Here is a 27,256-nt window from a genome sequence, read left to right as displayed (position 1 = left end):
TTATGATCACCAATACTTTTAATCATAAATTTGCCATTTTTCAATGAAATCGTTTGCAATTTTTAGTGATATTAGCTCATGCTAATGCATTACTGCCCAACTAGTTTCAGGAGAATCCATTGAGCTTCGCTGGAGTAATCAATATTTTTTTGAAATTTGGTAAGACCAGCGAACTGATAACCAAAAATATAGGTGACCGTAAGATTCTCTGTCCCCCATATTCAACCCCTATTTTCAATCATACTCCCAGGAAATACTATAACTACACACAAACACTCCAAACAGTAGACGTTCGCGTAACATTGTCCCCCCAAATCCACAAAAATAAAATAGAACCTGAAGGAGCCATCGAGACAGCAATCTCCATAGACTGATCCTGAACTTGGTCCTCCAGACACGACTCCCTTAATTATTTCGAGAGGCTTATTTCCAATGCAACGAATCGTCGGGAGTATGCAGATCCATACAAGAAACTCCAATAACGTCTCGTTTGCGCGCTCTCGGAGTCAAGTTGTTTGCTCCGACGAGTCGAGGCCCGAAGCTCGAAGGGTTGGCTCCGGGTTGGCGCCAAATCCACCAACGCCAGAAATTCGAACTGGTCGCCATCGGATCGCGCGACATTTTCAACACACGGACGTCGGTTCCATCAGATTTCCAGTAATTTCCACTCGATAGGAGAGCCACGGCGATAAGAGTGGTCAGCGATGAGTCAGGCGAGGGCCCTTTCCCAAAACCGCGCGTAAAATGGCACGACGAGATGGCTCGTTATCTTCCTGGCTGGAGAGGGCCATTATTGAAGGAACAATTATCGTGGCGGTCTCGTTTCGTGGCCAAACACTATACCCGTCTCTGGGAACCGTTTGCTTAGGCAACGTGGCGGATAGTTGCACGTAAACACCCGGTGAAGTTATTGATTGTCAATAAGATACGGTGAAGTTATCGAAGTTAGGTTTTTTTTTTATGGGTGTACGTTTGCTAGTAAAGTTGAAAAAGAAACTGTAAAAAGTTGATACCAAACTGTAAAGCTGGTATAAACTGTAGCTTTATACCAGTCATATAAAGCATGCTGCTATTATTATTACATGTATAATAGTTGTTTCGCTACACTTTGATATACATATGTATATAATATGGTAGAACCTGTATAAATTGTGTAGGTATATACATTTTTTTTATACAGGTTCTACTGCGTTATGTAACTGATGTGTGCATGTGTATATAGTTATAAATATATATATTTTGCTCCATTCAAGTGGTATGTCGACGACATGAATAATTATTTCAACAGATTTGAAAGCATTGATGTTACCAGCTTCCTTGTTCGGTACGAAAGGAGAATTTATTTTTAAAGGAGACATTTTTTTAGTAGGATATTTTTTTATACAGGTGCTATTGCGTTATATAACTGATGTGTGCATGTGTATATACACATTTTATATGCAATTTATACAGTTACACAGATATAGTTAAATATATATATATATATTTTTTTTATTATATATTTTTCTCCATCAATTGGTATGTCGACGATATAAATAATTATTTCAACAGATTTTAAAACATTGATGTTACTAGGAGAATTTATTTTTAAAGGAGACATTATATATTTATTAAATCAATTACATTTATTAAATCCCACTAACTTGGAGCACGTAACAAATACTCTTTTTTGCCTGAAAAAAATGCAGGACCCATAAATAAAAGATCTTCCAAAAGAGGCTTGAAAATTTCTATTTTTTTAACAACAAAATCTACCTGACTAAGGAAAACCCTCCCTCTCGGAAAACCCTTTATCTGATAAGTCTTTGAAGCCGTCCAGTCAAAGAAATACGAGACGCAGTAATACGAAAAAAATTCCGTATATTCCGAAAGAATATTCGCACCAGCATTTTACGTTTTCCCTTTTGCATGAGGCTCACATTATGTAAAATTCATCCGCCTTCTCCCAAAAGCAGCCCAAAACGGATAACTGTTCCGGAAACGTTTAGAGGCGAAACGTGCATGCTTCGCGTGAACGTGTATGTTTGCACAAAAAACAGGATAAGGTCTCGTTTATAGCATTAACCTGGGCTACCGTTGGAACATCAACGATGCGAAGAGAAACGACCATTCTCGGATGACCCAAATGAATTGTAATTCAGCGGATGAATACGCGTTGCGTTCCATCAAACTCCCCCGACGTGAACTCGAGGTGTCGTGTATCGATTACTAGTGCACGTGGGGAGAACTGGATCATGGAAAAATTTCGGTTATTTATGGCAGAATAACTCTCTCTTTTCCGGTGCGATATTAGTTACCAGATAACAAAAATGAATTCGATCAAAATTTGTCTGATGTTCGAGCCTTGTAATAAGTGATTCAGAGATAATTGTCATTAATGTGAAATGAGTATTAATTATTAGAGCTTCTGGCAAGAATTATGTCACAGGAACGTCTATGTTGTCGTGTAACATAAGATAATGTTGGATGATGCCTGACATAAGATAATAATTCTAAGGTAACAGGAAGAATTATTCAACAGAGAACTGTTCACCCCGGTTCTCTATTAAAAATTTATAGAAAAATATCTATAACTGCGTATACTGTTAATTATTGGCACCAGTAGCAATTATTTCTGTGATCAAATTCCACTACTCCATTCCCGTTAATTATAATAAGATTTAGCACATAGAATAACTCCCATTACTATCTAACATCCAATAATAATGCATACAATAAGAATTATATCACAGAAAAATGAATCCCAGATAGTAGAACCTGTGTGCAAAAATTCAAAGAAAAATACCTGTTATTTGCACCTACATCAAGAACTAACTTCCACCCCGATCTACTAAAATATACCACAGTAATCTACTATAATAACAAAAATCATAAAAATAAACGTATAGTAAGCTTGCTCCGCCCAAAAAAATTTCCAGTCCCCTCTGATACCTATTTCCACGACACCATCCACCAAAAATTAAATCACAGTTGAATTCCTGCTGTCTGATATCGGTTAGCAGTGCTCGCGGGATAAGTAAGCCCAGCGAAACGTTCCCATTCGCGTTTCTCGGAAGCCTAGACGGTGCAAGATTCATTCGAAGCGTTACACCGTTCCCATACATAATTTCTATCGAATCAATATTTAGAAGCCTCTTGGGAAAAGAGACCGTGGTGTGAGATGGGCTTAAGGTAGCGATAATATCGGCGAATACGCGTCCGTATATTTCCCTGATGTACCCGACGAACGGGATCCAGGCTTATGTACAGGTAACTCTTGTACACAGGCTCGAGATGTCCTAAGTACACGTCTACATGCAGGATATGCATCGCCGACCGTGCTACCATGATGCACAGGGTGTCGTAAAAACCGTGTCTTTCTACTTGGATCCAGTCTCGTCTCGTAAACGCCAACGTTTGTTCGTTACGGTCATACTTGGTTACATGGGACCTCTGATTACTGCGGAATAAAAGATGGGGTGGTTCGTGATTAGCACGGAAGCAAATATATACTTCAAAATGTGTATAGTGAATATATTGGGTTGTCCGGAAAGTTCATGCCTATTTTTAAGAAAAATTCAAAGGCATATTTGAATTGTAATATACATTTATTTATATATATATATATATATACTGTTAATTATTGGCACCAGTAGCAATTATTTCTGTGATCAAATTCCATATATTTTTATAAATATATATATATATATATATATATATATATATATTTATTGAATTACATAGGTACTATTTTGTTCCACAACCTTTTCACCTTTCAAGGGATGTACATATATATGTTATTTGTTTTCAGCCATTTCGAAATATTCAATTCAAATAAACACGTCTATGAATAGAGCTCTGAAAAGTTTCAAGAATTATAAAATATTGGATTGTCTGGAAAGGCCATGTCGATTTTTGGTACGTGGTACAAGTCTGAATACCTTAAAAGGTTGTGGAACAAAATGGTACCTATGTAATTCAATAAATATATATGAAAATTCAACTGTGCCTCTGAGTTTTTCTTAAAAATTGGCTGTTGTTAAGAATTTTCTGGATAACCCAATAAAATAGCTGACAAAAAACATAGATATTGGGTTGTCCGGAAAGTTCATGCCTATTTTTAAGAAAATTTCAAAGGCATGTTTGAATTTTGATGTACATTTATTGAATTATATATGTACCATTTCGTTCCACAACCTTTCCACCTGTTAAGGAATGTACACATTTTATTTGTTTTCAGCCATTCCGACATATTCAGACCTGTACCGCCTACTAAAAATCGGCATGGACTTTCCAGACAACCCAATATTTTCCGATTTTTACTATGTGTGTATATTAATTTGAAATTTAGATGGAAGTGTGCTTCATTTCCTAAACAGTATACTATGTATTTTATCGTCAACTGGTATTTTCTTATTGATGTATGTATAAAGAATTGAAATTTTACAGGACTGTATAAATTATTTTCATATATTTTTATACATATGTACATGTATTCCGTTGTTTTGACTCGTGCTTGATTCTTTTTTAATAACCCTTCAATTTGCAACTATTAGTTCTCGAATTATTCTCAGCATTCCGAAAGTTTCTGACTTATAACATTTATATCTAATATATTAATATATATTTACTCCAATAGCAAGCTAATGAATTCTACAGCTTAGAAGGTACAATTATCCAAATCTACATCATACTTTGTACACAACAACACCCCGATTATAAATCAATAAATACCCCGATTATATAATGATTATTACGAATCATCCCCCAATTAAAAATTTCTTTATACGCCATATCCCAATCCCGTCTCGCCATACTCTCGTCCGCATCTCCCGTTTTCCACCGTACACCGTCCGCTTATTTTTATTTCACCCCATTAAGGGAGCAAAATAGATTCCGTATGCTTAATTAGTTCGTTCGCAATTTGTGGTAATTGGGCATGCACGACCCCGTTCGTCGCGATCTCTGAAGACGCGAGGGCAAACTTTCGGGACACCTTGTACAGGTGTGTGCGTTCTCGATGCACGTGTGCGGGTGAATGTGGTGCACCAAGACCGTTGCAACGTTGCTTTCACATACGCGACGCGCGCACACGGTTTTTACGGGTTATTTGCATAGTCTGCTCGACTGTCTGGCGAACGGAAGCCAGCTACGAATTCCTGCTAGGGTGGCGTCGTGTGTCAAGTGCAGCTAATTCATTTCGCTGACTACGGGGTGCTCGAGTCGCTCTTCGTCCTTGAGATAACGTTATAAGCCGATCGCGGACCTATGACATCCGCGTGTCAGGGGACCGTCGCGATTCCCGCGGCCTCGATATCTTATCGATACGTTCTCGAGCACATTTTGGACGCAAATAGAACAAGGGATGGAATACAGGAGTACTGTAAAAGATAGAAAAGCTGGGAAATTGGGAAATGGGAATAAAGAAGCCGTGGACAATTTTTGTTATTCGATAGATTAGATTAGATAAGAAAAAAATTCGTATGGCGGTTTATCGTTTATTTTACAGAACTGTTGACTGAACTAATTCCAAAATACTCTTTCCACTATGGTTCTCCAATTACAGATTTAAATTACCTAATATAAACTCGATTCTATGCATGCAATTTGATGTTAAAAAATGTACAATATTACTCTCAGAAGTGAAAAAGTGATTCGAGTCGAATCACTCCAGAAATCGTGTTCCTCAATCCGCATTTCTACGTGGATATACCTGTGAGCTCGGTATTTTGTCAAATCATGGCAAAATTTCATTCCAAGTCGGAGAACTTTTATCCCAGCCGGGCTCATAAAGGATTTCATTTAAAAAAAAAAGAGATCGCCATGGCGCCGTATTGTACGTCCCTCTTAATTAACTTCATTCGTTTTAATCCCAAAGCCGAGCCAGACCTCTCGCCACCTTTGCAAAATCGCGAAAAAGTGGAGCCGCTTGTCCGTCAATTCATAACGCAATTCCGGTAACGAAATCGTCGACGTATTGACATGTCAGCAACGAAACGCAAATTGTACAAAAAAGAAGCTAATCGTTTTTGCAGATTCAGCATTAGGTGGCTCACTTCAGGTTTGAATAATTCTAAATTTGAGAAAGAACTTAGTTTGTCGTAAATTAATGTATCGAAAATTTGGTTAATTTCCCTATAAAATGGGAAATGAGATACCAAAGATTCCAACTCGTACTCAGATACGCTCAAAAGAAGATGCACTCATGCTTCATAGGAATGTGAACAGTGGAACCTCGATCATTGCAACCTCGACTATTAAATGAGAGTCTTGTTTATTGCATCGAGAAATATAGGTTTATTAAGTAATAAATAAGACTGGAAAAAGCAATACAAAGTCTATAAATAGTGAAGATATTGTGTAGAACTATTCATTGGATTGGTCACCTAGATTATCACAGAAACCTCGATTATTGCAAGAATTTAGCCTCCATTTCGTGCATTTATCAAGGTCCGGCTGCAAACTATGTTTACCAACCAACGAATGAATATTGTTCCACTGTACAACTCGTAACAGGGGCTTCATCGCCTAGATCATCACAGGAGCCTCGATTATTGCAAAAATTTAGTCTCCATTTCGTGCATTTATCAAGGTCCGACTGCAAACTATGTTTACCAACCAACGAATGAATATTGTTCCACTGTACAACTCGTAACAGGGGCTTCATCGCCTAGATTATCACAGGAGCCTCGATTATTGCAAAAATTTAGCCTCCATTTCGTGCATTTATCAAGGTCCGACTGCAAACTATGTTTACCGATCAACGAATGAATTCTATTCTACTGTACAATTCATAACAGAGGTTTCGTCGTAAAAATAGTATAGAAAGCAACCCCGCAGTGAAACGAGTGACCATGGGAAGCGTGAAACGAGTGACCATGGGAAGCGTGAAACGAATTCGCCTAGCCAACAGTTTATGGCACACGCGTCGATTGACCTACATTGTTGTGTCACAGGAAGAGATGCCAGGAACTGAATTACCGGAACACCAGCGGGGGCAATGGACGAACCGTGAGGGTGACTTAATTAGCCAATTATTGTCATCGCGAATGGTACACGCAGAGGGTACAGAGGAACCGTCAGGCTCCCCTATACAGCTTTACCTCTAACGACTACCCGTCGTTACCGTTGGTTCGACTAAATTCAGGACAAAGCGGCGTTAACGTCAGAGCCATCCTTGAACTGCTATAGACCCTCCGTTTCGGACATTCCAAAGGACAAAAGTCGTCTAGATATAAGCTCTGAGTAACAAGTAGCAGATAAATTTCTCTGATACGAAATTATTGAGTCCGCAATGTCTGCATGCATAATGTTTTGGATTAGATATAAATTATATCTCAGATTGAACAATTTGTTCGGCCGTGGGGATCATTTCTGCACTCTACTTGGGGATTATTTTAATAAAGAGAGGTCCAGTAGTTAATAAGGGGCCACGAACTATATCGTAGACCAGAATTCATTGAACGACAAAAACGATTTGCAGAACATCGATTGTTGCAGGAAAGCGAGGGTAAAGATTCTTGCAATAACCGAGGTTCTTGACGCGTTGATTACCAGACTAATTATTTGTTCAATCACGATAGAAATAGCTACGAGAAACAGTTGAAAATTGTCGATATTGTTTCTATCTAAAGATTCTTGCAATAATCGACGTTCTTAACGCGTTGATTACCAGACTAATTATTTGTTCAATCACGATAGAAATAGCTACGAGAAACAGTTGAAAATTGTCGATATTGTTTCTATCTAAAGATTCTTGCAATTTCCTCCTAGTAACAACGAATCCTAACGGTCCTAACCAAAAACAACCCCCGGACCGTAACCGTTCCAGTTCGCCTCGAGAGTTCGTCCCTCGGAAATTCGAAACAGATGTTAGGACGGAATGTCGATAGGTAAGAAAGTTTGAGGAAACCCGACGTCCTTCGAGAACCTTGTTAGGCACGATTGGCACACGCGGTTGCACCGAGCAACAATTTCTCGGTGCTGCGACTAATGCGCCGCGCGTTGCAAACGCGGCTGCCTACCGCGAAATCTTGATGACTGTCATTCCGTCCCTCACCGGAGGAGGCAAATTATAACCTGGCCGTGGCTTCCACGAGGGAATTACATTTTTTTCAAACGTTACACTCGCGCGCAACCGTTGGACTCTGCGAGGCCTCACCTCGCTAGACCCCTCATTACTCTCGATTTCTTTTCAGAAAGATTTTATAAATAAACATGCCGCGCCTATTGAGTAACGCTACCTCGGGCAAGGTTGGGTTCGTAAGTTCATTCACGTCTCGCTGTTTACGTTATTAATCTGCATAGTTTAACGCGGTCGGCTCTGTTTTTTTCATTCGGATAGCGGAGTTTCGCCTGGTTTAATCAACGCGACCCTGGCGTTGTTTGATACGCGCCGGACGAAGAATATTTTACAGAGATACTAATAATCAATGCGTATTGACATTCGTGTCGAAATTGGAGTCAGAAAATGAACAATGAGTGTGGTTGTTTGCGATACTTTAGTCAGTGGTTCGCTTTGTGAAGAATGATTTTAATTAATTTTTTTAGAGTTTTCTATTGTTTCGTGTCACAGATGATACCATGACGAGTGTGTGCATACATTTGAGTATAGCATGAATATCAGAAAATTTCCTGAATAGTTCTATCAGAGTATCATATCTTTATTTTGCTTAAAAGTAATTACTTTCGTATATTGCATATGCCGACATTATTTTTGTTTTTAAATCATTGTTTTACAAAAATGTGTAAATTATTAAAATGTGCTCTTGGGAATGGAACCATTTGAATTCTTTTCTTTTATATTTTCAACTGCAAAATAAATAAGTAAATACCCTACGATAATAAACAAAATAATAAAAAGAAATACCCCTTCAGAAATTTTTTTTAATATTTCTATCAGAGTATCATATCTTTATTTTGCTTAAAAGTAATTACTTTCATATATTGCATGCCGACATTATTTTTGTTTTTAAATCATTGTTTTACAAAATGTGTAAATTATTAAAATTTGCTCTTGGGAATGGAACCATTTGAATTCTTTTCTTTTATATTTTCAACTGCAAAATAAATAAGTAAATACCCTACGATAATAAACAAGTAATAAAAAGAAATACTGTATATCTAGTGGATCCCATTGGAGGTTTTGTAAAAGAGGCTTTAATTTGAGAATTTATCTTTTAACGAACACACAAATGGGACAGAATCTATCTCAATTTCTTTTATCCCCGTACGAACAAGCATAACACGGGTAACAGCATCTTGCTTCCGTAAGTTAAGGAAAAAAGAAAAGTAACGGTACGGAAGGGACACAAAGCGAGCAGTTACACTGCGACTGAGACGTTATTTGTCGAATGCAATTTCGAGTATTGGAAGCATACCAAGAGACAGGGGAAGCAAAACGATAGTTTTAACGAGCCCCGTCCCCGACTCTTTATAGCTACGTGTAACTTCCGTCTATGAATTCTGAGATACATTGTGTTCGGTCGAGCTGACCTATTTTCGTTCGCGCATCACCTATTGGAGAAGGTACCTAGTTTTCTATTGTAATTTTGTTTCGAGAATCGAGAGCGAAAGCTGCGGAGATATTCGCGTTCGCGGAAACGACTACCGCGAGAGATTCTTTTTGTTAACCATTCGTTCAAACGCTTCTCAATTTTCCTGTTCGAAAATAAGTAGACTGCGGATGTTTATGCACGATCATATTTTTATATGCATAGACGAAGAACAGAAGGTTCTATCAAAGAGTGCTTTGTCTTATTAATGTTGCAACATCAAACTTATATTTTTATATGCATAGACGAAGAACAGAAAGTTATGTTAAATTATGTTTTGTCTTATTAATGTTGTAACTTGTATATTTTTCTGTATTTATAATTGTCACGAGTGCATAGATATCAATATTCCGAAAACAATTATGGAAATAATTGCTGGAGAATAAACTTTGCAATGAAAAGAAATGTACAAAAAATAAGCGTATTCTACGTGGTCTCAATTGTTTAAATTTGTAAAATGAACGACACGCTTCAAACACCACAAAGACAATTGTTATCTACATAGAAAACAAGGAACAGTATAAATACGAAAGGAATAAAATAAAACTCAAACTCCTACCAGGTGAAACTAAACAAACCTCAAGTTCATAGCACTGAAACGTTAAAATAGATAGCAAATTGCTCACTGTAGTGCACCAATAGGTCTCCAATATTTGTGTTTCATATACTCGACGTAATATTCCCCCTGTAGCCTCACCTATGAACACCGAAGGGTTAAAACTTGAGATCTCTACTTCACGTGTATCGAAATATTCGGGTACACTAGTAATTAATGGATCCGTCTCTTAATCCGCGTATGTTTACGCCGACACCCGGATATTTAAATACACGGATATCCAGGTACGTATACATGCATCGAAAGACACGGGTACGCATACATCGAATTATACGGGTACAATATCCAATTATTTTTATATACAAACTTTTACGTAAAAATGCTATTATTCTAAAATAATGATCCTTGTTAATTTTGGAAAAATTGATATGCAGTAAGATGAATAAATAAAAAAAATATAAACATAAGAAGAATAAATATAACAGAATAAATTTGTTAGCGTCATTTGTAAAACTTTATTTACTAGTTAAAATAAATATTCAAGTCACGGGTAACAATAGATAATTCGATATATGCGTAATCGTGTATTTCGATGCACGTGTACGTACCTGGATATCCGTGTATTTCGATATCCGGGTGTCAGCGTATTTCGACACTCGGGTACCCCCGTATTAAAAATATCCGTGTTCTTAATCCCTTAACACGTTGATCGCCATGTCACCCACATGTGGACTAACAAAATTAATTCCGAATGTCAAACATCAAAGGAAATGAATTTAAACCAAATTCATGAATTTTGATGAAATTACAAGAATAAATACGTCGATAAATGTTTGATTATGCAGTCTTCAATAGTTTAAATAATATTTCATTTTAGTAGAAACTTTAAAGAATATTTGTCTGGCAGCCAACGTGTTAATACACGGTACACGTGTTCCGTGTACTTTAATACCCGTTCAAACCTGTGATCTCTAGTTAAAACCACCCCTAAACAAAACAATAACAATACTCACGGTCTCGAAAGGGTCTAACTCTCAAACTCGTAACGTTCAGGAGCGAAATAAACGCGACACTCGCGTTAACTGTTTCTTATATCGACCACGGTGAATTCATAAATGAAAGTTTCTCAATAGCTTTCTGCATTGATGCTAGTAATGACCTTGGGCGGTGAAGAGGAAGTGAAAGAGACCAAGGGAGAGTGGGAGGACGCGGCTGACGTTCGATATATCGGTTTTGCTGTCGTCAATTTCCGGTTCGGACCGATGAGATATCGGGCAAACCCGATGAAGGAAAATACAAGTTCTCTTGACGCGCCGCGGCTGATATGTGAAATAGTTTATTCATCGGTCAGACATTCATTCTCCCCTATTTCTCGCTTCCGGCGCGTCCGCGTTTATCTATCGAACAGGCATTTCTCGATCTGTCTTGCGGCGATTGTTGCTCCGCTGGCATTTCCAAGATTTTCGTTGCGCGATCAAATTCTTCTTTTGTTTATAATATTTTATAAACAAGTATTTTACTTTTTCATAACTCGCTGGGAAAAGTTTGGAATAAAGTTTACGAGGTCCTAATTGCAGTGCCCTTTTCTATTTTTTAGGCGTAACACCTATTAATTACGAGGAAAAAATTCCCAAAGAAAAGGAGAGAAACAATTTTGGAAGGAAGTGATTGCTTGAAAAAATATTTTAAACAAAAATTACACTTCTCGATAAGACACGAAATTGTGGTCAAATATATTTTTTTCGAGAAACAAATATTTTTCGAGTATCACCTTTTTCAAACTTTTTGTGCTTTAAGTGAAAGTACACATACATAAAATCGTAATTAAACCTAAAATATGATATCGTTGATATCATAACACGTTGATCGCCACGTCACCCATATATGGGTGACAGTGCTTTTCATTGAAAAACGAAAACTATTAATTCTGAAAGTTAAGTGTCATAGAAAATGAATTGAAATGAAATACTTGAATTTTGATGAAGTTACAAAACTAAATACTAAAATAAATGTTTCATTACGCAGTTTCCAAAAGTCTATAAACAAACTTTAAACACGGTAGAAATTTTCAAGAATTTTAGTCTGGCAGTGAACGTGTTAAAGTGTCCACAACATGACAGCAACTTTGTTATTAAATAAAACCTAAATCCCCTTTCCGAAAATCCTTTACAGTAACCAGCAAAATTTGATTACAGCTAAACGCGAAAAACGATATCGTTCAAGTGTCCAACCTATTCAACGGCCACTTTGTTACTAAACAACAAAATCCCAAGTCCCTTTCAGACAACGCTCCACGTACTCGTGAAATTTTATTTCCTCAGTCTTTCACTTGCCTCCATGTCAAGGTTTCCATTACTATTTAATCTGGCTACAAAGAACAAATACCAGGGCACGCTTCAGTAAATTTCAATGGAGTTGAAGAAAAGGAAACTATTCTTCGTCTCCCGTACAAGTTTCACAGTGTCTTGTATTCCCCCGAGGAATTCTAGGACGTATCTTTTGTTTGAATAGGAACAATTCACGCAGAAACGTTAAAGCGTTGTCTCGAAAGCGTGATTCTCGGAGAGTCCGTCTTATAAATGTCCCGTCGGCACCGGCTTTCAAGTGTGTCGCAATAAGCTCCGTGTGATACTCGCTTATGAACTAGATTCGGAACGTTGATCCATTCTTTTATCGCTTTTCAAACCGCGTTTCGTGACAATCGATCGAACAACACCAAGGGAGGACTGCTCGTGGTTATTTTCCATTGCGTAAGAAATACATACATTTGTTTGCCTAAACGTCGGTGGTTGGATCAGTAATTTTAGTATTAGGTTGCCCAAAAGTTTCTTTCGTGAGTTGGATTCAAATTATTTTCTGTGACAGTGTTTATATAAATAGACAATCTAATTTCTTAGACATAGATGCTGTAACAGTAATGAAGCGAAATGAATCGTACACAATTCAGTAATGTACCATGAAAACATAAAATATTGTGTATACAGGGTGTCCCAAAAGTCGGGGAGGAGCCGGAAATGGGAGGTAGCTGAGACGATTCTGAACAACAATTTCCTTTGCAAAAATGTCGGATGGGGCTTCGTTAAGGAGATATTAAGCGAAAACCCCGACCAATCAGAGCGCGCGTAGACTGTTGGAGCGGCCGCGGTAGCGAAGGCTAATATTAATTATTAATAAAACGAAAGAAACTTTTAGGACAACCTAATACATTGATTTTGTTTCGGAGCGATTTATATTTCACCCCTTTAAACTATAGACCGTTCGACTTGACTAGCGATGAAATCAATCGAAGTACAATCAGGTTCCATAAGAGACACGGTGCACTCATTTTGTCTTGGTTTGGTCTGGATCAGGTCTCAGGGTAATCCATAGTATTAGGTTGTCCCAAAAGTTTCTTTCGTGAGTTGCATTCAATTATTTTCTGTGGCAGTGTTTATATAAATAGACAATCTAATTTCTTAAACATGGATGCTGTAACAGTAATGAAGCGAAATGAATCGTACACAGTTCAGTAATGTAACATAAAACATAATATATTGTGTATATATTAATTATTAATAAAACGAAAGAAACTTTCGGGACAACCTAATACATCATCTTCCACGTTTTGGGTCGATTCATGAATAATTTCCGTTTCTTAAATGATGATTCTTTTCCCGATATATTATTTATATATTTAACATTGCTTCTATAGATGATACTTTATTCCACACACAACACGACTCTGGAAATATTTTCTTCGTTTAAGTAAGCCTTACAAGTGCCAAGCATTGATCAATCGGAGTAGGTCGACCTCGAATTATATTGGAGTACGTTCTTGTTCATGTCGTGTGGACGTTTAATAAGATTTCAAATCAGTGGTCTCCATATCAAGGAGAAATAAACAAAAGGAACATTTCTGAACTCGAGATTTATAAACATTTTCATTGTTTTTCTTTTAATCCATTCGTGAGCAGGTTGATTTAATAAATTTATATTAATTTTCATTGGCAAATGGCACCTAGCGTGTCCTACCTTATGACTAATTGTTGAAGATAATTATTTTTTCTGTTGTATGATTGGCCATTCTGTCTGGTGATATTTCTCGTTCTTTTGTTTTTTTTTCTTTTTTCCGAAGGTCTGTTTCGTTTCTGTCTTTACTTCAGAGAAAGAACGCGGCTGAAGCATGTGTTGCATTTGCATGGTTTGTTCATAATCTGTAGTGTTAACAATTATTATGTGTTGAGTCATTTGTTCATATTATATATATATTTTATTATATCAATTAATATCATGAGCGTCAGGTGCTTTTATTTTCCCTTTACAAACCTCGTTAAAACTTAACACTAATGTTCTTAACTAATTCTATTTTTGCAAACTTTAATACTGATTGTCCTCATTATTGATCCAACAAAATTATACAAATACAGTGTATTAAAATCAGCATTTATTAATACAGAAATATTGTAAGCTAGATCTCGACTAGATGCTTTCAAAGTATTTGAAAAATTCCATAAGCATCAACTTGCTCAACTTGCTCTTGAATAAATTAAAATAAACAAAATAAAATTGTTTTAACTCTCCTGCAAATCTCAGGCGTAAAAATTGTAATTTTGTTTGGAGAGGGAACTCTTTTCAACAAGTTTGGAAACCATTGCTCCACTACAGCGTTAAAAAAATACTCTTTTCGGAGCACGTCGGGTTGTCTAACCGTGTCTCCTGTCTTTTCGAAGCGCTCGGGATGGTTATAAAAGGCCGGACAGGAAAACAAGCACGGAAAATGTCACGGCCTTGTTTCCCCACCGTCAACGCCTGTATAAATATCTGAGGTTAAATCACTTCCCCCGTGTTCTGAACTTGAAACGAAAAATTATGTTTTACTGTCATCGTTGGAGATTCAGAGTAGTCGCTTGTAAAATTGATAAACGCGCGCTAGAAAGCCGCTGCTTTCAAAGGAAACGATTATGACAATCTGGAACGGTAATCTTGTAGGTTCTTTCACCACGAGGTAAATTTGACAAACTATTCTTTTTGTGAACCCCATCGAGCCATTCATTTTTAACTTAGAAAAGTAGAAATATTAAAAAAAAGAAAAGAATGATCGAAGTTTCTACTACCATATAATTTCATATTTAATTGAAACACGTTGATTTGAAGTTCTATAAGTTAATATTGAAATCATAAAATGTCAAATACATATAATATAATAAACATAATAAAAGTATTTTAATTCCTCCGCAAATTGAAATTATAAAATTTTAAACACGCATGTTTCGATTAAAAATGAAAACAAATAGAAAACAATTTTCCCTAATTTTTACGAATGTACTTTTCTTGCATCTAAAATATTCCATCGATTTTAAAATCAATCCCAAATAAAATTATACAGATATGTTACTTCTCACTCGTTAGCAGAAAAATTCAGCAAGCATTTAACTGCACCAGAGGTTGTTTCTAGCGATTTGCGCAAGCTGAAGCAACCCTGTCGCAACTTTTTCCCTTTTCTCCTCGCGACGGTAAGTCGGTGCAACAACATACGACTGCAAACCTCAAGTTTCGTTTTAATCAATACCGTCGCGTGGTCGCGTGCAGAAATTTCTTTCCCTTATCGCGGTAGGCCGTGCGAACGACAGATTCTGGCGTGCAGTTAACGGGGGCAGAAAGTGCATTTACTTTGGGGGGGCTGGTTATACAAACTCCCCGCTTCATTTATCCTTCTGGATGATAGTTTCGGACGTGTTAGATAAAAAATTATTTCTTTCTCCTGGTTCGTGCTCCTTATCGCGTCTCTCCCGTGTCGTTTATCTTGTATGAGCAACGATAAGGGGATGATATAATGGTACACCGTGGTAGCCTTTGACTGCTGTTTTCGTCGTTTCTTTTTTTTTTTGTGTTCCATAAGAGGGCCAATTTGGAAAATGATTTATTTATTCGTTCGCGATTAAAGTGGTCGAAACAGAGGAGGAGGTAGTTATTTATTTTGTTTGACAGTGACGGTGCACTGAACTTTTCTGAATATTCTCAGGTTAATGATTCTCAGTGATTAGTGATGACTATCTTGCGGACTTTATGCACTCATGATGCGAGCTAGTATCATGATACATGGTAAATGTAACGGAAAAATGTGTGCACTTGTGCAAAACGAAACAACGATATTATTATATTAATTGTAAAATGTATTCAGTGTGCATTATGTATATTTTATGAATGTTTTCTATATTACTGTACCGCCATAATAGCATAAAATCTGCAGTCTAGTAATGGTAAATCAACGAATTTTTTTTATATCAAATTGTATATCAATGTATATCACATTCCTGAAATATATGTTGTTTGTTATATTACTTATGATGTTGGATCGCGAAATGTTTAATGTATTAATAGTTGAGGCAGAACATTTAATCGCGTAAAGGAGGGTGTTAAGAAATGCTCATTTTTGGCATCGCCTGGAAAAATTCATGCAGGACCTTTTAGAGTCTCTCCCAAGGAACAAAAAATGTCCTTATCACTTTCCCGAGAAACGATGGGAAAGTTGTCAAAAATACGTTCAAAGTATGAATGTGATGATAACGGATCTTATCATTAATTCCTCAAAATTGCTGAAAAAACAAACTTCTAGACGATAATACCCCTTTAAACAAAACGACTCGAATGGCCCCTTGTATAGCTCGGGTACCTCGGGGTTGCTAAACCCGTACTGTAGCTACAATCGTAGCTACAGTCCCTGAGGGCTACCTACAAATAGCTAAGCTTCTATCAATAACCATTTAATTTCTGACTATCCCTCAATTTCTAATGATCCATGTCGTGACTATCCACGCCTCAATTTACAAACTACATCGATACAAATAGCACGAACGACCATTCCGCGACAGAAATGGCTCCAATACGTAAAGCCTCGGAATATCACGCGAATCGGTCCAAGCTTCCGGTTTCCCACTTGGAACCACCACGCGCATGGTTTTAATTTCGAGGCAACAGCCGCCGTATGGTGTGCCAACGCTTTTGTCCAGTACTATATGATTTCAGAGGCATCGAACAGTTTCTATGGACGCTTTTAAAGCCAGGCCAGCCACAGACACAAGAGACAACTCATCGTCACGAAGATCGTGGATCCCCGCGACCGTGAATCGTTTTTGATCGCACGAGGGAGGGGGAAACAAAAAACGAACCGTTTTTCCCCGACAGGCTTGGAGTCCGAGCCTTGAAGCCGTCATCTGTTGAACAACTGATACGGCTGGGACTGGCCTGTGCCGGTCGAGTGATCGATCTCACGTGGACGTTCGCTGCCATGGCAGCTTTGCCAGCCAGCCAGCCAGCCAGCCGACGAACGCGTCCGGCAACGAGGTCGTACCAACAGGACGAAAACATCCCAGCCGATCAATTAACCCGAGAGCCCGCTAAAGCAGCATTGGATATTCAAACGAAGAGAATCCCTGTGATGGCTGTGCCACTGTGCAGGCCTCGTCGTGGGTCACCGCTTGCCAAGCGGCTCGTTTCAACGCGAGGGCCAAGAGGCGAACGTAATGCGCCTGTGTCTCTTCTTTTCTTCTGTTTTTTCCTTTTTTGCTGTTCGGGGGACCTCGAATCGAACGGTCGACTTTAAACGCGTGGACTTGAACGGACGCGGTCGGATCGTCCCTAAAGGCTTGTTTTCACGTGAACGCGAAGTCGTGATTTTTGGAGCTGATAATTTGGTTAATTTGGGTCGCGTGCCTTCCGAGTTGGCTCGGATCGGTGAATTATTAACGATAAGCCTTCATTTTAAGGATGTTCGATTCACCGGAAAGAATCGATTTTCAATCGGAATGAGAGAATCGATTCCTCCTAAAAATCGAAACCAATGAATCGATTCTGCTAGAATCGGTTTAAAAAGGAATCGGCTTTTTTGTTTCCTTTTTTATTTTTATTTTTGTAAACAGATTCCCGTACGATTCTTCCGCTCGGCATCGATTTTTGTAAAGAATCAATCTTTTATTCTTTTACTTTTCGTCCTCTTACACCAAAGGCAGACTCTACTTTGTTTATATTTTCATCGCTATTCCTATACTTTTTTTGAATAGTAATGTAGAAGTGAATGTGCTTTTATTGTTAAGAAAAATCGATCTTCGATTCTTACATGAAAGAATCGATTCTGGGGAAAATCGAATACCAAAGAATCGATTTAAAAATCGGAATCGAACATCCCTACTTCATTTGTAACTATTTCTATCGCGATGGGACGAACGGTTAGTCTTGAAGAGACTTTGCGAAAATATTTTACGTGGAATTAAATTGAACAGCGTATGAAACAATTGTATATGCTTCGTGTTAGGTGGACTGGAAAGTAATGTCGTTTTTGCAATTTTAAATACTTGTCTATCGCTCATCGGGTCATTGATTTTTATCGATCTGGCATTGAAAATTTGCACACTAGATGGCAAGAGGCTGTTGATAACGAAGGCGTATACTTAAAAAAATTATTAATTATATAATTAATTAAACAACAATACAATTACAAAACAATATAAGTTACAATACAGTTACAAATATAACTATATAAATGTAACTATAGCAATATAGTTACAAAACAATATAATTAATTAAAAATAGAAATTTACCAAAAATTTGTTTGGATTTAATGTAAAAGAAACGACATTACTTTCCAGTCTACCTAATATATTGCATATAAGAACTGTATAGAAATATTTGAAAACGGTCATTTGAAGATTTAGCGTTCGCAATTTATCGACTGGAAGTCTATCAACACTTTACCGACTGGTTGGCTATTAATCAGGTTTTTACCATGGTAACCAATACTTTGTTATCTATTATTGAAAATGTTATGCTCCTACTATTACATGAATTACGCAATATTATGTAAATATTGATAAAAAAAACAGTTCAAACAGAGAAAATAAATATTAAATAATACTATTGTAAAAATAAATGATATTATTGAATTTAATTATATGATCAATCGCTACCGGTCGGTAAAGTGCTAACAATGATTTCGTGACAATGATCCACAGTACAATTATTGAATAACAAGATTTTGAATAAACAAGATAAATAAAACTTTTGATTAGTATACATAATAGAGCACGCAATCAAACGTGTACATAAGCAATAAAATGTTTTTCAGCGTAAAGTTTGAGTAGCTACGAGACGGAAAATTGGAAATGGGAAGTGAAATAGCAAGTTCCGCGAGAAACAGTTACCCAACAATCAAAACTCTGTGCCGTTCGTAAGTTGCAAGGAAAACGTGTTGGACTCCGTAGGCCTCTTGCGAAAAGGACAAGTTGTTGCGTAATAATTTGAATGTCAAGTGTAGGCGACCGTAGAAAAATAAATTGATCGATGTCCATGATAATAAATGTAATTTTTGAGAGTGTAGTTCCGTTACAAATTTCATTATAAATTGCGTAATAGAAATTTGTTGAAATGTGTTATAAATACGTGTGCAAAATAGCACACGACTCGTATGAAATAGACTATGATCCAATGAGTTAGTCGAAAAAGAAAAAGAAGACACTGTTCAGCTAGTCTATGAATAGTTGCGTTAAACAAAAAAGTGGCATTGTTAAAGGTCGAGGGAGATTATTATTATCGACTCGATATAACTTTTAAATAATATTTATCAAGAAAAATTTCATTGCCACCGATAGCGGCATAAGAAAATCGAGATTGTATACATAAATATTCACGCAACATTTATTACACATACTCTATACTATACTATTTATGATATCAAATATATAATATTCAAAACTTCTGACTAAAAAATGTCACAACCTCGACAGAAATTTCTTTTAAAAACTCATTGGTAAGTATACTTTATAGATATAAAGAAGTCATCGTACAAAATTCCATGACAAAATTGCATGACTAAAAAATGTCACAACCTTGACAGAAATTTTTTTTAAACTCATTGGTAAGTATACTTTATAGATATAAAGAAGTCATCGTACAAAATTCCATGACAAAATTGCATGACTAAAAAATGTCACAACCTTGACAGAAATTTTTTTTAAACTCATTGGTAAGTATACCTTATAGATATAAAGAAGTCATCGTACAAAATTGTATGACTAAAAAATGTTACAACCTCGACAGAAATTTTTTTTAAAACTCATTGGTAAGTATACCTTATAGATATAAAGAAGTCATCGTACAAAATTGCATGACTTTCTGATAAGCAACTTGTTAGGTATAAAGCATAAGAGAGGCCAACATACATGCAGAATTTTGTAACCGGTTCTGTGCATGTTTGTAGCTCAGGATATTTCAAAACGTCGAGAAATGCAAAAAAATCAGCTAGGTTAAATTTGTACCGGTAGCAACAGTTCTCCTGTGTTGTATTCAGTAACAATCAGTAAATGTCTCGATTCGTTTGAAAATAAACAACTGCTGCATCTACTCGGCAATTTCGTACGTCTCGTGTCGTACGAACACTTGTTAGAATTGTTCAAGACATCAACGATTTTCATCTCATAATTTCAATTCTCATAGTTTCAGTTACGATAAGGTATTCCTTCGGATAAACTAACAATGTCAACAACCACTACGATAATCTTCCAAGATACCTCGAATCCTGACGTCGATCAACAAATTTGGCGGTTAGATCTTGTTAGAATCGTTCGAGACAATTTTCACGAAATATATAGGTATAAATATAAAGGGATATAATCGTATAATCGTTCTAATTTTTAGTCAAGATAAGGTATTCCCACGCCTAATTAAAACTAACATCAACAATCGTCGTAATAATATATCACAAGTAAAAAGCCTCGAAATCGAGTCACGATATCGGTGAAAGATTTGGCGGCCAAATTTCTTCCAACTATCGAGCCTCGATCTGCCACGATCGAAATACAAGAGAAACTGTAAATTTTCACTTTCGCCAAATCCGTATACGTGACAGACGTGTTTTCGGTTTGCATCAAAGCTAAGAGGAAAAAAAAATACATGGGAAGGAAACACGTATCCCAGGATTCGATGACAGTGAACATAGACGGTGAAGTTTGACGATTCTCAATGAAATAGTTAAAGAACGTGTCAAGTGATTACTTACAATTGATGTTGCAGGGTCAGCATGATTTCTTTGAACGAGTAAATACAGATACATGCATTTGTGCGAAGACGACACGAAAGCAGAGATTCGTGGAGGATCATTCAACGTTAGCACAAATTTAACGCGAATATATGAGACGAAGGCTAGTTTCTAAATTGCATCGAGCACCACACTGAAATCGTATGAACGCGCACTTTGCGATACTTCCATGTACGAGAGCACAGCGAATCCCGATAGTCGCTCAAGTTCGTAACACCACTCCGTTTGACATAATTTGTCTGGTGACCCCACGGCTGGTTACCCGTCGACCGACGCAAAGCAACGCAGCGAGCTGCTCTGAAACGTGGTGGGGATATGGCAGGGATAACGAAAATATGTAGATGTCCTTGCAGTTCGTTAATTCGAAGGTAAAACAGAGCCGTCGATTGGCCCGACCGATATCCCTCTCAGGGCTGGCTCTAGCCGTAAACCAATGGGCGCTGATCTCGGGGCGGTAGGCTTCACAGGATGCTCTAAACAAATTATTAGGCGTAGAAATTAATTTAGGGCCTTTATCTTATATAATGTATACGATTGAATAAAACTGCGTACTCGAAATCATACCATTTTTCTGTATAAAACATACTTAAACATCAAGAATAAAGTAGCATTTTGTTAGCAAATACTCTTGCATCAATTTTAATTTTTTCTTTGATACTATTTTATGATCATGTATGTTATAATTCTTCATAAAATAAGATATTTTGTGTACGCAATGGTAGTTTTGAATAACAGCGAATTCAAAAATTTGTAACAACGTGGCAACTGTTGGTTGGATCACTAATGCCCTCTAGTTGTCTTTCATTCTCGATGCGAAATATATATATGTATACATACAACCAATACAACAGACAGATTGTTATGACAGATCGTAGGGGTTAAGTTACGATTTTCTTGTAAATAAAGATTCTTTCTATTTATTCTAAAACCCGAGTTGTATTAAAAATGGAAAATGATAGCCCTGTAATATACGGACTTGAATTCCAAGTATGGGCTTAAATATATCAAATGTTAATTAATTGAAGTGTACTATTAGACACATGAAAACTTATTTTTATACAATTTTATGAACAATAAATTGATAACAATTGTTTAATCTATCAACTACAGTAACATTGTTTTTTTAAATATTGTAGACTAGGGCATTATCAGCCCAAACAGCAGAAACAGACATTGTTAGATTCTTGGTAGGAACACAGTCATTGAAATTTAATAATAACCAAGTTCATTTGGTGGAACTTAACGAAGAAACAGGTGGTTTAAAGACTCAAGTGTTTCATCATCCTATTGGTGAAGTTTGGTGTTTACAAGCATCGCCAACAGATCCAAATGTGTTTCTTACATGTTATAATAGTTTAAGTGGTAATTATAAAAGTACATTGAATTAGATAAATAACAAAATATATCAACTGCATTCAGACAAAAATAAAATCATAGCTTTTTCATTTAGATGATGGTAGTTGCCAAATGAAAGGAGCTATTTGGAAACTACCAGAATTAAAGGAATATACAAATGATGTGGAGGATCTTAAAAAAGTAGCAGATATCAATACAACATCATATGGTACAGATCTTAAAACTATTGCTTATCATCCTATGGATTCGACAAAAGCTGTTTCAGTTGTAGACAATAAATTTGTATTGTGGGATTTAGCTGATAGTGAACCTCAGGTAATAATAAATCTTTTGATTTATTATTCAAAAATTCATCTTCATCTGTTATATTATTTAGGCTACAGCTTCTGGTACTTTAGCTAGCAAAGGTCAACCACGCTTCACAAATGGAAAATGGAATCCTCACAATGGTTGCAATCAATTTGTCACACTGAATGAAAATAATGTTCGAGGATGGGACTTTAGAAGTCCTTCTGAAGCATCTTGGACAATTTTATCTGCTCATTCTCAAATTATTAGGTACCAAAGAAATTATTTATTATATTTTAATCATTGATTTTATTTTTGTAAATTAGTAGTTTAATATTATATTAATTTTGCACCTAGAGATCTAGATTTTAATGCAAATCGTCAATACTTTTTATCTACTTGTGGAGATGACGGGTATATGAAATTCTGGGATATACGGTCACCTACAGAACCAGTTTTATCTCGTATGGAACATTCACATTGGGTGTGGAGTATTAGAATTAATCGTTTTCATGATCAATTGGTTCTAACATCTAGCAGTGACTCTAGAGTAATATTATGTAGTATTGCATCAATTTCATCAGAACCATTTGGTCATATGGTACCCCCTGAAGATGATAGTACACAGAATGACTATACTTGCAAAAAAGACAAGTAAATATAACGGTTTATTGGAAGGAAAATAGTAATGACATTTTAAGAATTATATGTGAAATGAAAAAATTGTAATATTTTTAGGTTATACGATGGAGTTGTAGGTAGATATGAAGAACATGAAGATAGTGTTTATGCAGTTGAATGGTCATCTGCGGATCCTTGGACATTTGCATCATTGAGTTATGATGGTAGATTAGTCCTTAATAAAGTTCCCAGAAAATATAAATATCAAATACTTCTTTAATTTAAATTTGTATATAAAACTAACCTAAATAAATTTTGTATATATACATACATTTGAAAAGTAATTTTATTTATTTATAAATAAACGCTAATGTTCTGTATACATGTATAGCAGATTTAACAAGTCTTATATTCGAAGTCATTCAGTTTTTTTAAATATTTTACAATCGCTCTGATATTCTACTTGCTACATTCCTCAATTGTCCATAGACTTTGGAAGGTGGACTACCCAAAATTAAATTACATATAGCCCGTCGTGCTATTTGTATATTTTGAAAAGAACCAAGTACATGAATTTTTTGATCTGCTAATACAATTCTCGTCTTTGTTACGTTTTCTATAGTATACTTGGTCCTTCCACCCTTTCCTGCTAATCTCCCAATTGCTCTAGAGAGATGATCTCCTTTTAAAGGTTTCACATCTTGAATTTCAAATGTTTCCACAAACAAGTCATCTAATCGCAATAAAGCCAAAGCATCTTCCACTTCAAACCCATAAATGAAAGCTTTTACAAAATCAGCCCCCTTTTGTAAATTGGCAATGTCAGGAGTTTCTGGTGATGTACGTAATTCTACGTTTCGCGATTTCAAATTAAATCTTATTTGTAATTGTAAATGTTCCACGATAGGTGTAAATATTTTCATCCAATTTTCCTTTAGAGGAGTGTACCTATGTGCGGGCACGGATATCTGAAAATATTTTACTTTAATGATAGTATAAGCAAATAAAAACATGAAAAATAGAATACTGTATTTACCTTTCTTTGTTCTCCACCTTGTACATTTTTAACTTTTTTGAAAGTTGTATGTGATTTCACTTTACCTTCTACGCCATTGATTACTTCCACCTAAAGAAACATATGAGATATACAAGATATTGTAAATCATAAATTTATATATCAACAATAACTAAACATAACCTCAATTCATACCTCCATACGATTTTCGCTTGCACGTCTTTTTTTTCTTTCCTTAGGTTCCATGAACTTAGTTGGTTCCAAATTATCACTTTTCTCTTTATCTACACTCATTTTTATGAAAATTACTTGGTTAATAAAATAATTGTTTGAATACAGTAGTGGACATGTGTTCAACAAATTGCCACAAATGTTATACAGTCTATATATGTCGCCATATTAAGACCAGGCATCCCTGGATGTAGGCTAATTACGATTCGTAATTTACAAATAGTACAGAATAGAGTTAAATAGAGTGGCAATACCACATAAAATATTTAATTAAAAGGGTTTAGGCTACTTTTATCGACTTCTATAATTATAATTATTTGTTTCCCCGATTTATTTATGCATGTAAAGTATGTTTTGGGCTACTTTACAGTCTTGCTAATCATAGAAATTAGTAAAAATAAATGGTAAACATTTATGTACTTTTCTAATAAAAGTACTAATTTGAATGTATAATCATGTAATCATTGATAATTCCAATAAAAATCAAAGAATTAACATATTAATTGTCGCGCTATATTTATCAGGAAGTTCTACCAGTTAAACTTATGTCGGTATATTGCGGCATGGCCATAATAACAGTGATTGAATTATCGATATTTCATTTCCGATACTTTATGAATTTCTATGTTTCGATAAGTTTTCTTAGAAAAGTAACCAATTTTTATTCTAAATGACATCGAAAAGGTGAGAGAAAATACTTTCTAACGACTTCGATATAATGATAATAGATCTTGTTTGACCTTTTTAACGATTTAGGAGCGTAATATCCAAAAGTATTTAATTCCTACAAGTCTATAGTTAATAAATAATCATATATTCTTCTAAGAATTATATAGATATTTATTAATATCATTCACAATTATTTAAATAAGATTGTCGACGAATTAAAAATATTTGGATAAAGAGGGTCTAATTATTATTACTTTCAATTTCCTTCGTAATTATTTGCACTTGGAAAAGTTTTAAAATACAAAATTAATGCCATACATGTATTACTTCAAACACCGGATGTTTAATGAAATAATTGAATGTATTGACAAATTATTTTTCCATACATCATTAGCAAACGTTAATGTATAATGTGCTTTAAAATAAACTGTATCTATAAAAGTTTATGTAATATTTGACAGGCAAAGATGTATGAAACTTATGATTTCATGTAATATACTTAGTAACTTTACTTACTGGATGTAGCTATACATAAATATTTAAAAATTTTCTATACTAATTTCATAGAAAAGAAATTTCTTCATTTTTTTACATGTTGACATCTTTTACAAAATAGTTTAGAAGAGAATTTATACTAGTAGACATGTTGCTATATAGTTTACTTTGTTATATTTCCTTACGAGGTGAACACAATGATGTAATCATAATATTAAAAATATACAGAAATATTAACTTGAATCTTGTATGGTATCTTTTATCTTTAAGTGCTTTAGTAGCAAGTGTTTTTAAAATGCTGTTTACTTTCCTATCATAAAAATAAAACTGAAGAAATTCATACAACTACAGAATGTATTTCTGCATTATAAATGGTGGTAAAACTGTTTTGATTTGACAAATATGCACACAGAATATCAGAGTAATTTATGAAACTGGGTACGATACAAAAGAAGCAATTGCATTTTTTATAACACATTTTTCATTATCTTTTAAGTCTATGGTAATAATTAATAACAAGAAAAAAGCCTTTTTCATCAATGTGTCTACAGTAATTATTAAAAGGTAGAATTAGCAAATTACTATATTGTGTATCCACTTTGTGTAATAATAGGTAATAATATAATTATAATATTTTTTTTATAATCATAGCACGATTTTCTTTTCACGTGCTCAATCGTTTTCTACAAATATAGTATTGTATCTAATTCTTTATATTTATATATTTATATATCCAGTTGGATTATTATCAATTATTTACTTTTACTGCTACTTATATCAATTAACCGAATACTAAAAATACAAATGTTTGCATACAGCAAGTTTTAAAGTCATCAAACTTGATTTTGTAGCTGGTGATCTTAAAACGCACATTCATGTACATGATAAAATATTTGTGGCATTGCAAACAAAATTAAGGAGCTTGTAATGCGTTCATTATATGTATATATATATACATATACATATATATATATATATTATATGTATAAATGGGCACTAAAGTGAACATTTTACTCAGTATAATTATTATAGTCTGCACGAAAATGGTGGTATGTCAAATGTGTTTACAAACCACACACTCTAAACACCAATTGTTTATTGAGCGTCACAAATACACCATTTTTGTTTAAAATTGTGTTGAATATCAACAATTGTCACATATTACAATCAACGCGTGATTTTTGGTGTATAAGTATTATTTTTATTACAATAGATACACACTATATGCAATTATATGGCAGACAAACTTTAGAAGCTCCTTAATTATGTGAACATGCAAAAGATTTACTCATCTTTAAAACATTTATATTTACACACAAAACTTGGTTTGTTTATAATCTATACAATCATATAAATGTAATATTCAATGATAAAATTGTAACATAGTAATCCCTAGCTTAGTGATCTAGTATCGAAGAGAATAT

General features: G+C 35.3%; 3 protein-coding genes and 1 long non-coding RNA gene across 8 annotated transcripts in view; 2 read left to right on the top strand and 2 right to left on the bottom strand.

Moving 5' to 3' along the window:
- Nucleotides 1-21,663, bottom strand: part of LOC128874122 (uncharacterized) — a 48,405-nt gene extending 26,742 nt beyond the window's left edge. For 2 of the 5 annotated variants that reach the window (XM_054118478.1, XM_054118494.1), the window contains exon 1: nucleotides 21,119-21,661. The gene's annotated coding sequence lies outside the window, so the exon portion shown is untranslated. Of the gene's footprint in view, nucleotides 1-21,118 lie in introns of all 5 variants that reach the window. The other 3 variants (XM_054118486.1, XM_054118513.1, XM_054118503.1) reach the window with 3 other exon arrangements.
- LOC128874142 (uncharacterized) lies at nucleotides 20,205-21,097 on the top strand. The gene is made up of 3 exons (XR_008456582.1): nucleotides 20,205-20,475; nucleotides 20,557-20,673; nucleotides 20,758-21,097. It is a non-coding gene; the product is annotated as an uncharacterized LOC128874142 (long non-coding RNA).
- A 333-nt stretch (nucleotides 21,664-21,996) lies between the features above and the next one.
- Nucleotides 21,997-23,752, top strand: LOC128873195 (EARP-interacting protein homolog). Its single transcript, XM_054116581.1, has 6 exons — nucleotides 21,997-22,144; nucleotides 22,294-22,519; nucleotides 22,608-22,828; nucleotides 22,890-23,071; nucleotides 23,159-23,455; nucleotides 23,540-23,752. The coding sequence occupies exons 1-6, from the start codon at nucleotides 22,103-22,105 to the stop codon at nucleotides 23,700-23,702; spliced, it is 1,131 nt and encodes a 376-aa protein (XP_053972556.1). The 5' UTR covers nucleotides 21,997-22,102; the 3' UTR covers nucleotides 23,703-23,752.
- Nucleotides 23,751-24,851, bottom strand: LOC128873203 (RNA-binding protein pno1). Its single transcript, XM_054116593.1, has 3 exons — nucleotides 24,633-24,851; nucleotides 24,459-24,548; nucleotides 23,751-24,390 (listed from the first exon to the last, which is right to left on the bottom strand). Exons 1-3 carry the CDS (start codon nucleotides 24,729-24,731, stop codon nucleotides 23,863-23,865), a joined length of 717 nt encoding a protein of 238 aa, XP_053972568.1. The 5' UTR covers nucleotides 24,732-24,851; the 3' UTR covers nucleotides 23,751-23,862.
- Nucleotides 24,852-27,256: the final 2,405 nt, after the last annotated feature.

The sequence above is a fragment of the Hylaeus volcanicus genome, chromosome 1 (assembly GCF_026283585.1).
Source record: "Hylaeus volcanicus isolate JK05 chromosome 1, UHH_iyHylVolc1.0_haploid, whole genome shotgun sequence".
Classification (NCBI taxonomy): Eukaryota; Metazoa; Arthropoda; class Insecta; order Hymenoptera; family Colletidae; genus Hylaeus; species Hylaeus volcanicus.
Note: the sequence above shows the minus strand (reverse complement) of the source record. Positions and strands in the feature narration are given on the sequence as shown.